The sequence below is a fragment of the Ranitomeya imitator genome, chromosome 2 (assembly GCF_032444005.1).
Source record: "Ranitomeya imitator isolate aRanImi1 chromosome 2, aRanImi1.pri, whole genome shotgun sequence".
Lineage (NCBI taxonomy): Eukaryota > Metazoa > Chordata > Amphibia > Anura > Dendrobatidae > Ranitomeya > Ranitomeya imitator.
The window spans coordinates 809,293,138-809,307,884 of NC_091283.1; the positions used below are offsets into that span (position 1 = coordinate 809,293,138).

At 43.8% G+C, this 14,747-nt stretch overlaps 1 protein-coding gene across 1 annotated transcript in view; it reads left to right on the forward strand.

Moving 5' to 3' along the window:
• The window catches only part of CFAP46 (cilia and flagella associated protein 46), a 239,476-nt gene that overhangs the window by 93,810 nt on the left and 130,919 nt on the right, over positions 1–14,747 (forward strand). Inside the window, exons 18-21 of the mRNA XM_069753829.1 lie at positions 1,090–1,302; positions 3,416–3,629; positions 4,699–4,848; positions 6,722–6,829. Of these exons, the coding sequence (XP_069609930.1) occupies positions 1,090–1,302; positions 3,416–3,629; positions 4,699–4,848; positions 6,722–6,829 (685 nt within the window). The remainder of the gene's footprint in view (positions 1–1,089; positions 1,303–3,415; positions 3,630–4,698; positions 4,849–6,721; positions 6,830–14,747) is intronic.

Genomic DNA, 14,747 nt, shown 5'->3' on the forward strand with positions numbered 1-14,747 from the left:
GAATACAAATGCACCTCCAGGTTTCACGGGTTTGGCCACTATTTTATCCAAGGGATTGGCTATCAGTATCTGATCGGTGGCAGATCGATACCATGCTCCCCCACCGATTATCTATTACCGTCGACAATCAGAAGTTCTTGGATTCTGACGGAACACAGCAGTTCTATCTAAACTATAATGGTTGCGATAAGATCTACTCAAATGAAGAAACGGTGAATCTGCAGTATCCGGACTCGCCCATTACAGAAATGGTGGAGCTGCTGTTGTCCGGCAGCAACCAAGAACTTCCATCCACCGCTGGTAACAGTTGGTCAGTGGGAGAGCCTATTGTCGCACCCCCACCGATCAGATAGTGGCTTAAAGGGAACCTGTCACCTCAAATTGGCGGGATATTTAAATGAGTTTTTACCCGTCCGATGGGCGGCGTTTCATTTTCATTTCTCCACCCCGTCCGTCCCTGTTGTCCGCAATATGTTAGTGAATTAGAGTATGTGTGCGCCATAGTTGGCGCGTGCGCAATACAATCTTCGGTGGCGCACGCGCAGTGTGTTTTGCCCAACTGCGGGCAAAGCCGAAAAACATTACTGCGCATGCGTGCGCGCACTGTGTCCTGGAAGTATTTCACTGTGTTGCGCAGTAATGCTTTTCGGCTTTGCCCGGAGTTGGGCAAAGCATACTGCGCGTGCGCCACCAAAGATTGCATTGTGCACGCACCAACTATGGCGCACACGTACCCTAATTTACTAACATATTGCGGACAACAGGGACGGACGGGGTGGAGCAATGAAGAGGAAACTCCGCCCATTGGACCGGTAAAAACTCATTTAAATATCCCGCAAATTTGAGGTGACAGGTTCCCTTTAAGCCTTTAAACAGGTGCCTAAAAAAACACCCCCAAAAATGCCAATAAGAATAAACATATGCATAGCAACATAAAACGACTTGCTGTTTATATGTTCAGTCTTTTTTAATTTTTATTTTTAACCGCTTCCAAAGCAACTATAAGACGTGATCTATCCATTTTTGGGGTGGCTTCTGCTTGGAACCCCCTCAATTTTAATGCATGCAATCCTCTTTCTTTCCGGATAGGGACTGGATTCTTCAGCTCTCGGCATACGCTACACAGAACTTCCTGCGGGCCGCAGACTTGGGTGCGGAGCTGCAGGAGGCCTGGATAACGCACAATGCCACCGTCTATGTCCTGAACCACAACAAGCATATCCTCGCATCTGGAAGGCTAACACTGATCGTGGAGGCACTAAAGCAACTGCTTGTAGCACTTAAGAAAACCGGGCATTGTGGGTACGTTCTCGTGCTCTCATGTAGATGCTGCAAACTACTATGAAAAATCATCCGTCTGAAAAATGGCTCCTAAAAAAGGAAAAAATAATAATTCCAACCTTACTGATTCCAATCTTCTCCTTTTTATAATGCTTCCGGGTTCACTTCGGTCTTAGTGTTTCCTTTAACTGCCACAAACGGGAAAGTGACCGCTGCAGGCAGTAGTTGGCTACAGTGGTCATGTCTTTGAATGGTCCAAACAGAATGTACCGAGACTCACTCTGTTCTTCCTGCTCCGGTTGTACGTGCATGTTACTGTCACAAACCTATTACTGACTGCAATGGTGACGGGTTTTTTTTTTACCTCTGATGTTAAAAAAACGCTTTAATTTATGGCATAGTCACATGATTTTGCAGCCACCTTTCCTAGCACAAATCAAAAAAGGTGTACACATGCCATAAATGTATGTGGGGGGGAACTCATTCATTCTCTTTAAATGTTACTGTACTCCATTCTGCTTTCCCCACAAAGCATGCCCACTATCCCCCCATAGAGATGGATTACAGAAACTAGATGCGGACCGTAGAGGAAAATCGTCGATTTTCGTTTGATTATTATCCAATTTTCATCCGTGTCCATTTTTTTGTCCATGTGACGACCGTGTGCAATCTGTTTTCCAATATCTATATTAAACAATGTACATTATTGAATACGATTTAGGTATATAAAAGAAATGAATCCATAAAAATGGGATTCCACTCAGATGTTCCATATGGGGTAAAATAAACATTTTTTTACGCGTTCATAGATTTGAATGGTTGATTCCCATCCGATTTACGCAAAGAAGTAGTGCTATGATTTCTTTTCTTGCGGACAGTGGGACCCAGAGAAAAATCGTTCATCTGGACGAAGGCCCTATTAAATAACTGGGTTCAGTGCGCTGTCCTATCAAAAGTTGTTCAACACAAGTCCGATTTATACTCTCGTTGTGCCCCTTAAGATGCACGAATGAGCTTTCCTAACAACGCCTGCTTCCCGATTATCAAGCAGTCTAAACTGGCTGACGATCACCCGGTGAACAAGCAAAATGTTCTTTCATTGGGTGAAATCATCTTTTGGGTTGCACCAAAGATCATCGTTCTCGGAAGCAAAAAAACTCATTGTTTTCGGCAGCACAAAAGATCATCATTTTTGGCAGCACAAAAGCTCATAGTTTTTGGCAGCACAAAAGATCATCGTTCTCTGCAGTGCAAAAGATCATCATTCTCGGCAGTGCAAAAGATCATCGTTCTCGGCAGAACAAAAGATCATCGTTATCGGCAGCATATTGTTTAGTTTAAACTAGATCTGTGCTGCCGAAAACACATGCAGTGTACGTGCATGATGTATTACAGATCATCTGCGATTCTGGTGCCGTGTACACAGTTTATTAAATGGCAGTCGACTGGCAACTGTTAAGAGCCTACAGTTTACCGGTGTGAATAGTGCAGGGTAGATGGACCCTTAGGCTCCTGTCACACATTTGTTTTTTGCCATCAGTCACAATCCGTTGGATCCGTCGCAGAATCAGTCACAATCCGTTGGATCCGTCGCAGAATGTGAAAAACTGATGCGATGAATTCGTTTTTTTCGACAGATCGGACTAGCGTATCTGGCTAATTGGATCGGAGCATGCTCAGTTAAAAAAAGCGGAATCCGTCGTCGGATTCTGTCATTTGACGGATCCGGTGCCATAGGCTTCCATTCTAGCAAACGATGGACGGCGATGAATCCGTCGATGTCCGTTTTTTGGACGGAGACAAAAAACGTTACTTTGACCGTTGTCTCTGGCCGGCGGACAAACAATTTTCGACGGATCCGGTGAACGACGGATGAAATGTAATCCGTTGCTAATACAAGTCTATGAGAAAAAAACAGATCCGGCGGCATCAGTCGCCGGATCCGTTTTTTCAAAATTCAACGGATTGCGACTGATGTGTGAAAGGGGCCTTAGCCAGGTGAAACCTTTAATACAGCATGCAGGTAACACAATGAAATCCTCAGTGGAAAATAGTGTAAATGCCGGGTCCACGGTTGTACATTTCCTTTTCCGCCCAGCACTAAGCCCCTTTTTCTCTTGCACGTGCCATTCAGGAACCCGGCGCTGTTGGTTGTGCTGTCCAATGCCGTAGCCAAAGGCTTAATTCTTCGCTGGATACCTGTGTCAGATGATAATAAAAGACCCGATACAAGCCTGCGTCCAGAGAAAGGCAGGAAGGCTGCAGGGAAGGGACCTGAGAAATCTAATGTAGCACCTGTTCTATCAATTGATCCAAATGGCCTTCCTGACGTGAGACTCGCCCTGGAGGTACGCATTCCATTTACAGGGATATCTACGGAGAAATGAAGGCGGCTTTCTACATTAACACTTTGTCTCTTTGTGTAAATTGGACGGAGCTGCTGGCCTTCTCCTCTATGGAAGGTAACTTTGTAGATAATTGCCTCTGCTTCCCATAGATCCTTAAACAGATGCTTATTTGAAGCCAGTGACAGTGACAGAACCCTTCAGCCTGCAGGTTACCGTAAGGCTTCGGACTGCCGAGCAGATTGTGCTTTGATTCTCAGGAGATTTTGGAATCGTGAAATTTAATTAGTTCCTTTTTCTCACAAAATTCCGGAGGACATTTAAATGAAACCTCCAATTGTTCCAATTGTCATCGCCGGATCCCGGCTGTAACATCATCATTTGTCATTGCCGCTGAGTTTATACATCCACATCACAGCTGTATCTGTAGAAACTTTTCTTCTCTTAAGCCACTTCTCATCAATTTTACCTTCTGTATTAAGGCTACAATACCCGGCTTGATTGGGCTCCTAATAAAATGGAATTTTAATAGCCTAAACTAATAATGACTTAAAGGGGTATTCCCATCATCTCCATGATCCTATCTCAATATGTAAATGGTGTAATAATAATAATATTAGCAAATACCTGCAATCAGAAATGTAGTATAGTTCTTCTGATTTGCTATGTCACTTACCCAATGTGAAGGGTATTGCACTAGCTTAGGTATCCATGGTTACGACCACTAACAGCTAGCTAACTAACTGTCACTATACTGTATGAGTGGTCGTTACAGTGGCTACCAAAGCTACTGCAATGCCCTGAACGTGGGTGTAAGCAACAAAGCGAATCAGGAGAACTATGCAACAATTCTAATTGGAGATATTTGCTAATATTATTATTTTTATTACACCTGCTACATATTGGAGATGGGAATACCCCTTTAAGTAAAGTTCAAGGAGGCTACAGTAGTTCCAGAAATTGCTGGTGCAATATGGAAAGTCAATTAGGCATATACTGCAACCATCTCAAAATCTGGCCTAAGGTGCAGCTGCATGTCTGTTATCTGATGTTCTGTTCTTTAATCCTTTAGGTCTGTGACTACGCCCTAGATCTGACCGATGGGCGTTCCCTGGCAGAGGTAGTACCCATCGTCACCAGACAGCAACTCCTTTCTACATGGGTGAAGGCAAAACAGCTGCTCCAGCAGCAAATCGGAGCCAAACTCGGGACGGAAGATGAGGTGTGACTACAAGAAAATCATATTTGTCAGTGGTGTTTTACCTCGGACTGGAGGAAAAAATGGAAATTTTACTAGTTCCCACAATTATATTGTTTAGCCCCAAATTTTGCATTTTCACAAGGGTAACAGGAGAAAATGGACCATAGAATTTGTTGTGCAGCTTTTCCTGAGTACACCGATACCCCATATGTGTGGGAAAATTACTGTTTGGGCGCATGGCAGGACTCTGAAGGAAAGGAGCACCCTTAAAACCCACCACAAATGACCCCATTTTGGAAAATACACCACTCAAGAAACTTATCAAGAGGTGTGGTGAGCTCCTTGATCCCCCAGATGCTTCACAGAATTATATAACGTTGAGCCATGAAAATAAAAAATCAAATTTTTCCCACAAAAATAAAATGTTGCTTTAGCCCCAAATTTTTCATTTTCATAGTTGTAAAAGGAGAATATGGACCCCAAAATTTGCTGTGCTATTTGTCCTGAGTATGTGTTGGGGAAATCTACTGTTTGGGCGTACGGCTGGGCTCAGAATGGAAGGAGCACCAGTTGACTTTTGGAGCACAAAATTATCTAAAAGCGAGAACTCGCGCCATGTTGTGTGTCCTGGCGTGGTCTAACAAGCTTGCCGTAGTTGGCTCACCCGGAGACCACCACAACATTGCAATAAGATGAGATCAAAACGTTTTATCTACCCCAAAATGGTATCAATAAAAATGTCAGCTCAAATAAGCCCTCACCCAGCCCCAGATCCAAAAAACTAGAGCATTACAAGTCTCGGAAAATGGCTACAAACACAAAAACTTTTTCTCATACTAATTTCAGAATTTTTTTCACCACCACCACCAAAAAAATAAACTATACATGTTTGGTATCTGCGTACTCGTACTGACCTGGAGATTAATATTTCTAGGTCACATTTACCACATTATGAACATGGTTAATAAAAAAAACAGTTGTGAAATTGACCTTTTTTTTACAGTTTCTCTGTACTTCAAATTTTTTTTTAACAGTATTCTATAGGAAAAAATGGAAAGTGGCCCAGATTGTGAAGGGGTTAAATAAAAAACAAAACCCCAAAAAAGGCGTTTTTACTTTTGTGATAAAAGTTCTGGCTCGGTAAAAGAGGGAGACTGGGGTCTTATGAAGTTGGCATCTAGGCTCACTCACTATTTTTTTACAGGTGTGTCCTGCTCCTCAGCTGGAACATACTACTTTGAGGGGGGAGTCTGGGAGCTTATATTATGTAAATGCAGGGGAGCTCTGTGCTGCCATATGATATTGGAAGCAATGAGACAAAGTTAAGGTTCCTGATGGTTGAGAGGGAGCTAAACTATTACCTGATTATCTGCCCATTGGGGTGCATTATAGAAATAATTCACCAACTTCATGAGGAAAATAGGTTAATCGATTCCCTTATTGGATTGCACAGACTGGACATTTGATACAATGACACAATTGCCCAATTGAAAAGATCCCCCTAAATCCTGTAAGGATGAGCAGGCTGCATTTACCATTTAGAATTCCACCCCCGCAGTTGGTATCTCCCAGGGAAGAGAATCTCACCAAATTCTACGATCAACCGGTAAAGTGAAAGTAAAACCTGCTGACGTGTAATACTGCGGGAAATCACTTGATTTACTATTGAATTGTATTTGAGAAAAGTCTTATAATTTCATCTACTTTCACGTTCTGTGTTTTTCTCAGAAGTGATAAAATCACTTTAAAATGATGACGATCGATGAAATTGACCTATATTCTTTATTTATTTTTGAGGACTATGTGGAGTAAATCAGTAAACCCCAGGACCTATTGTATTATGTTATACTGACAATAAATTGTACACGTTCATCCAGTTTTATGTATTTTTCAGGAAAACAATGAAGGACAAAACCCAATGACCAAAGTGATTGTAGCGCTAGAGATGCACTCCTGTAATGGGTTGGGACTGATGGACTTCACCGTGCCGAGCCTCTCACAGGTACGTCGTAGAGGAGAAATTACACTGCACATCTCAATGTGTATTAGAATATATTGGAGCAGAAGGGGAACCGATCGATGCCGTTGAATTTTTGGGTGCTTTTTTACAACCGCACATAATATTACCCACTTCCTGAAAGGTATGATGTTTGTACAACACCTAAGTCACATGTAGGGTTCCTGCTCTGCGGAGTGGGCTCAGGAGCCTATATCCAGTTGTGCATTATTTAAAGATCCTATTTCCAAGATCCTATCCCAATACGTAGTAGCTGTAATAATAATAATAATAATTTCATGCTCCTGCAAAGCAGGTAGGTGCAGGCTTCACTAGATGGCAGTAGAGAGGAAGCAGGTCTGTACCTAAACAGAGCTGACCAGCAGTGCAGCGGTGAGGCTACCACAGGTGGCAGCAGAATAGTCAAACAAGGCGGATCAAATCCTAGACTGTGTAGTGCAGTACCAAAGGAATAAGCAAACTTGCGGCGAGAGACAAGCCAGGGGGTCCGTAATGGTCAAGAGCGGATAAGCCAAAAGACAGAAACAGGTCAGGATACAAGCCAAGTCAAAACCAGGGAGTCTGCACACTAAAAGGGAAACACTGAGTCAAGACGGGAACAGGGGAAAATAGAGAGACGGGTTCAGACAGCAAACGCAGCAGCACCAATCAGAGTCAGCTACACCAGCACTTGACAAAAACTATCACTGACATGGTCTGCAGGACACAGCGAGGATAAATAGCAAACCTGAGTCCAGACTGAGGCTGGCATGACCAGACTGGAAAACGGGAAAGACAGGACTCAAAACCCGGTCTGGATCATGACAAATAATAATATTAGCAAATACCTCCATTTAGAAATGTAGTGTAGTTCTACTCATTCGCTATGTCACTTACCCCATGTGCAGGGCATTGCAGTAGCTTAGGTTACAACCACTTAACAACTAACTTTCACTATATGAGTGACCATGGGTACCTAAGCTACTGCGATGCCCTGCACAGTGGGTAAGTGACATATCTAGTCAGAAGAACTGTACTACATTTTTAATTGAAGGTATTTAATAATAGTATTATTATTATTATTACACCTACTACATATTGGGATAGGATCTTTAAATGCCATTGTCTGATATTATTATGTCACCTACTACATTTAGGATCTTGGATATGGGAAAACCCCTTTAAGTCCAACTCTGATCACACGTCTCCGATTCTCACTCCACAGTGGTGGATTTTAAGATCTTAATAAATTAAATGTATTCCCGCGTGTCCTTTCCACTTCGTTTTTAGAAACCAGAAAATGGTTGGCAAAAAGTTGAATACTTGCTGGAGTTGTCTGAATGGTTGTACTATAGGCAGATTCTTGTGACCACTATAGTACGACCACTCATAGTGACAGTTAATTAGTTAGTTAACTGTTAGTGGTCGTATCCATGGTTTCCTAAACTACTGCAATACCCTAGACATAGGGTAAGCTAATCAGAAGAACTATATTACATTTTGAATGGGTGGTATTTGCTAATATTATTACACCTACTACATATTGGGATAGGATTTTGGAGATGGGAATACCCCTTTTAGGAATGCGATTCTACTCTTACTCCATTGTTCGCAACACGGTCGATAGGTTGCCATGTTAACCTGTTGAAGGCCACCCAACCCCCCCCCCCCCCCCCCCAATGGCTGCCATCTTTGTACTCCTTGTGAAACCGAGCCTATGCTTGGGCTTCATAATAGACAATGATTTTCCCTATATACCTCCAATACTGCAGAGGTTTTAGGTCCCCTAAAAAGGGAACTAAAAAAATTAAGTAAAAAAAAACAGTAATAAGACCTACCGGTAATTGTATTTCCAGGAATCCATCCTGACAGCACACTGGAGGACGTCCTTCTTATCCATCATGGGGCAGGAAACACGAGAGGTTAAAAGGACCCTCCCCCTACCACCCTTCAGTGCTTTTCAAAGTAACACATCTGGATGGATGCAAAAAATAAGGTTTATTCCAACAAAATAATCAATCATACAAATGTTACATCACAAGAGTATAAAGATCATACAATAGGGAGGGAACTAATAGTGCTATCAGGATGGATTCCTGGAAATACAATTACCGGTAGGTCTAATTACTGTTTTCCAGGTCACCACCTGACAGCACCCTGGAGAGATACCAAAGGAGAATGGTATTTAGGGTGAGACCACTGCTTGAAGTACCTTTCTACCAAAAGCCAACTGAGCTGACACTACATCTAGCTTATAATGTTTCGAAAAGGTACTGAGGCTGGACCAAGATGCAGCCCTGCAGATCTGATCTGCCGTAGCCCCCCCTTTCTCTGCCCATGACGTGGCCATAGCCCTAGATGAATGGGCTATAAGGTTAACCGGGGAACCCTCCCCTTTAGCTTCATAAACCAGATTGATTGTGGACTTTATCTATAGTGCAATAGTTGCTTTAGACACTTTTTTCCCCCTATTCGGGCCTCTGAACTGAACAAACAGGTTGTTATCCTGTCTCCAGGGCCTCGATAAATCAAGGTACTTGAGTACCGTCTCTCTTAGGTCCAAATTATGGTAAAATCTTTCTTTTTGATTTTTAGGGAACTGACAAAATGATGGCAAGACAATTTCCTGATTCATATTAGCATCTGAGACGACTTTTGGGAGAAATACTGGGTCGAGTCTAAGTACTAGTTTATCATCAAAGATTTGCAAATACGGGTTCTGTACTGATAGAGCCTGTAGTTCCCCCAACCTTTTTGCCGACGTGATTGCTACTAAGAACGCGGTTTTAAGGGAAAGTTTACTTATCTCTATGTTCCCCGTTATGTTCCACGGCTGTTCACATAGTAAATTCAGGACCAGGTTAAGATCCCACGGCGGGACCGATCTCCTAATTAAAGGTTTTAGCCTCTGGACTGCCCTAGAGAACCGACTAATCCAGGGGTGGGTAGATAGAGGGAAGTCGAAAAACACACTCAGGGACGCTATTTGGACCCTCAACATACTAGGTCTAAGGCCTTTTTGGAATCCTGACTGCAGAAAGTCAAGAATCCGGGGGATATTAGGATGGTCAGTATCAACTGTCATGTCCTCACAAAAACTACAAAATCGTTTCCATATTTTTGTATAGATAGCTGATGTCACTGGTTTCCTGCTGGCTTGGAGGGTAGAGATAACGCCATCTGAAAGGCCCTTTGCTTTTAAGATCTGCCGTTCAGGATCCAGGCCGCCAATCAAAGAGCTCCTGGGTTCTGGTGTAGAACTGGACCCTGCTGAAGAAGATCCTTTCTTTCTGGTAACAGGAGGGGTTCCTCTACTGACAGCTTTTTTAGCAAGGGGAAGCAACTCTGTTTCGACCAATGAGGTGCTATGAGAATGACCTTGGCCTTGTCCACGCAGATTTTCCTGAGTGTCCTTGGAATCATTGCCAGAGGAGGAAAAGCATACAGGAGACTGTTGTTCCAGGGATGTGAGAAAGCATTGATCGCTGTCAGGCTTTCCCATGGATTTAGGGAGTAAAAGGTTCCGACCTTCGCGTTCCGCTTGACAGCGAACAGATCCACATCCGGCTTCCCCCAACGCTGACAAAGACTTTTGAAGACCTCGTTTTTCAGTTCCTACTCTGTCAGGGACACCCTTTCCCTGCTGAGGAAATCCGCTAACTGGTTCTAGGATCCTTCCAAATGTACTGCTGAGATGGATAGTACCGACTTTTCCGCCCATCTGAAGATCTGCACCGTCAGACCTTGCAATGCCATATGTCTTGGACCGCCTTGATGACGAAGGAATGCTACAGTCGTTGTGTTGTCTGAAAAGACTTTCACATGCTTGTTTCTTAGTAAGGGCTGAGCAGCTGATAAGACCTTCCAAACTGCGTGTAGCTCCCTGTAGTTCGATGACCTCTTGCTGTCCTTCCTTTCCCAACGACCTTGAAAATATCTTCCTTGGACATGACGTCCCCAACCTTGCTGACTTGCGTCTGTCATGACTGAAACACTCGGGGTTTGAAGCCATGGTACCCCAAACTTGGAGGTTCCTGGGAAGAGTCCACCATTTCAAGGATCTTTTGACCCGAAGAGAGAGTCTCAGCTTCTGATTTAGTGAGTTCTGTTTCCTGTTCCTGTTCCAGCCCGTCAGAACTCCGTGCTGAAGCTGCCGAGAATGAAACTGGCTCCAGTTTACGCAAGGGATGCAGGCCGTCATTAATCCTAAGACTTTCATCCCGTCTCTGATAGAATTCTGGCTTTGAGCAAATTGATGGACTTTTTCTATTATGCCCCTTGGCTTGTCTTCTGGTAGGTAGAACATTCTTGTCTCTGAATCTAGCATGACTCCTAAGAACTTTATTTTGGACTTGGGTATCAGATCCGACTTTGTCCAGTTTATGATCCACCCTAGATTTTCCAGTGTGGAAATGAGGGATTGACAGTTGATCCTGAGCTGGTTTACCGAGTCTGCTGCTATTAGAAAGTCGTCTAAGTAAGGAATCACCATGTCCTGATTTCTCAGATAGGCTACAACCTCTACCATAAGTTTTTTAAAAACTCTGGGAGCTGATGCCAGGCCGAAGGGGAGGCGGTGAAATTGAAAATAGTAAATTTTGCCTTCCATATTTACCGCAAACCTCAGAAACTTTTGGTGACTTAGATGAATAGGTACATGGTAATATGCACTCTTTAGATCCAGAGTACACATTACCATGCCCCTTCCTAACAGGGGAATGGTTGACCGAATTGACTCCATTTTGAATCTCTTGTACGTCACCCATTTGTTTAAATGTTTTAGATTTATTATTGTTCTTGACTCTCCAGACGATTTTATTATTGAGAAGAGATTCGAGTAATGACCTCTGTACTCTTCTTGAGGGGGTACCGGAACAATTGCCACCATGTTCAAGAGGTCCTTTATATCTGACCACATGGGGGACGCCAATTTTAGACGGGAGCTGGAAACCAGGAATGTTTTGGGAGGGGGAGATATAAACTCTATTTTGTATCCCTGGGACACCATCTGTAAGACCCAAGGACTTGTAGAAACTTCCCGCCATCCTCCTAGGAATTCGGCTAGTCGACCCCCCACTCTGATGGCGTCATTTCCTTCGGTAACTAGACCCTGAACTTGAGTAGCTCGAGTCTTTGCTTTTGAGCCTGTTCTCCCCACCTTTTTGATAACTTCCCTACCCTGCTTTCCTTTCCCCCTGTAATCTGGCTTCTGATTATAGCGGGGTCTACAAAAGGGCTGGAATTTTTTAAGCTTTTCTTTAGGAAACCCTTTCTTTACGTCTGAGGCCTTCCCTAAAATATCTTCGAGGACCGGTCCGAAGACCCTGCCCCCGGAAAAGGGTATAGAACACAGCTTATTCTTAGAATGCATATCTCCCGACCAGCCCTCAAGCCAGATAGCTGTTCGGCCTGCATTAGATAGGTTTGCATCTAGGGGTCAATCCCTAACTGATTCTGCAGAAACATCTGCTAAAAAGGTGGTTGCCAATTTTAACAGAGGCAGGGATTTCAGGATAGTTTCCATAGGAGTCTTGGCTGTTAACTGATCCTGAAGATCATCTATCCACAGGTGTATGGAGCGAGCAACTGATGTTGCCGCTATATCAGCTCCAATAATTGCTGCTGAACTTTCCCAAGCCATTTTTAAAAGGTCGTCTGCCTTTCTATCCACGACCTCTTTTAGGTTAGAAGAGTCCTCAAAAGGAATAGCCGTCCTTTTGGACACTTTAGCCAGCGGGATGTCTATTTTAGGAATGTCCACCCATTCTTTGACCTCTTCTGGATCAAACGGCAAGCTGAGTCTGAAGTCCTTAGGAATCGTCAGTCTTTTCTCTGCTTCCTCCTACTCATCTAGAATCATGGACCGGATATGGGAGTTCACTGGAAAGACCTTAGAGGTTTGGGAGCGTAAACCCCCAAACATCTCATCCTGTACCGAACACGTTGGTTGAGGCTCTTCAATCTGCATTAGGTATGCCTTACAGCCTCTAAAAGTTCTCCCGTGTCTGCGGCGGAAAACAAATATCTTCTCCCTTTTTCCGGAGGCTCTCTACTTTCTTCCTCCTCATCTAGATCTGACACGGAAGATGATGAGTCTCCTGAGGAAAAGTCTTCCCTTGGCCTCTCCCTAGATTTCTCTGGAAGTGAGGCCTGAGGGAGTACCAGGCCTGGAACAGAAGCCTGAACCTCCTCTCTTATGATGGCCCTCATATTTGACATAAGAGAAGCCTGCCCTTCTATAATCCTGCAGGTGCACGCTTCACACAGGGGTTTCTGCCGGGTATCCTTCATTTTAGCTGCACAGATAGGACACTTTTTATTCCTGCTGGACTTCTCTAAGGTTTTCTCAGGCAAGGAGGCACCCTACAAGAAATATAACTTCCGCTAGTATTGTGGACTGTTTTGTAAGGTTCCGTATATCACAGGGCTTCAGCCCCATCACTTACTGGTGCCATGCTCTCCTGCCCCACATCGGATCTGGCTGCGTCCTCCATGATACCAGCTTGGAGATCACCTAACGCTCACCCCTCATACCTTTATGTTCTGCTCTTCTGATGCAGCGCTTACGCGCCATCCGACTGCTCCGGAACTCCTTCTGCTGAAGAGACGCCGCCGCCCCCCTCAGCCGCAAACCGGGAGTGACGCGCGGCTGGAACTAAAAGCGGTGTAACGTGGTCTGACTTCCCCTGGAGCAGCCGCATGGAGATGCCGCCATCAGCAGAGGCAGCCGCCGAATCCAAATACACCAGGGGGCGCGACGGAAGGGTCGAGAGCCCCCGGCAGGGGGAAACGACCCTCAGACCAGGAGCAGCGCTACACTGGTAGGCAGAGGGACCCTTAGCGGGTGTCAGCCGGCGGGTGCCTTTTGGTGGGAAGGGTGAAGCAAAGCCCCCCTATCCACACCTCCCGCATAGAACGGTCAGTCTTCTCTCATCCGTTCTTCTAATTAGCTATGTCGCTTACCTCATGTGCAGGGCATTGCAGTAGCTTAGATATCCATGGTTACGACCACTCATATAGTGACAGTTTGTTGTTAGTGGTCGTAACCATGGATATCTAAGCTACTGCAATGCCCTGCACATGGGTGAGTGACCTAGCTAATCAGAAGAACTATACCATGTTTCTAATTAGAAATATTTGGTAATATTATTATTATTTCACCTACTAGGTATTGAGGATAGCATCTTGGAGTTGGGAATACCACTTTAACAGATTGGATTCAAACCCTAGACAAAATCCGCAATACTTCTGCCAGCAATGCTTGTGAATCGGGTGCTTAAGCAGATTCTGAAAAGTTGGTTGGTTTTTTTTTTGCAGCGATTATTCCTTAAAATCCATGGAAAATCTTCTTTGGCTCATTGGGGCCATGCTTCCAATTAGTGTATATTTTCTTCTACTCTTTTTTTTTTGGTGCGGAAAATCAACCATATTTAACATTTTAAGCAAAGTAAATGGCTTGATGAAGACTCGTGCACCCTGCGCCTTTAAAAGTCGCCTATCGAACGGCACAATTTTATAGTGCACTTTTCCCCTAGATTTCAATGGGGTGGCTAAAAAAAAAGGGTTTTTAAGTGCAGTGTTTCCATACTGGAAAAATGTATTAAAGAGCATTTTATCAAGTCCGCACACAAAAAAGGGTAAAACACATAAAATAGCAACTAAAATGCAGATTGCCATTGCGTATTTTGATGCAGACTATTCCTGAAAAAAAGCACAATCTTCACTACATGGGAGCATGGCCTCATAGCAGTGTATTGTAATAATACATATATTTTGTGATTCTCTGGAAGGAAATATTTACGCTTTATGTATTTATTCATTGTCAGAATGAATTGCAGCCACGGTACCAAGATATATATCTTTCCTGTTGCAGCCTTTTGAGCATTTTTCTAGCATTGTATTCACTTTATATCTGGAAAAATAA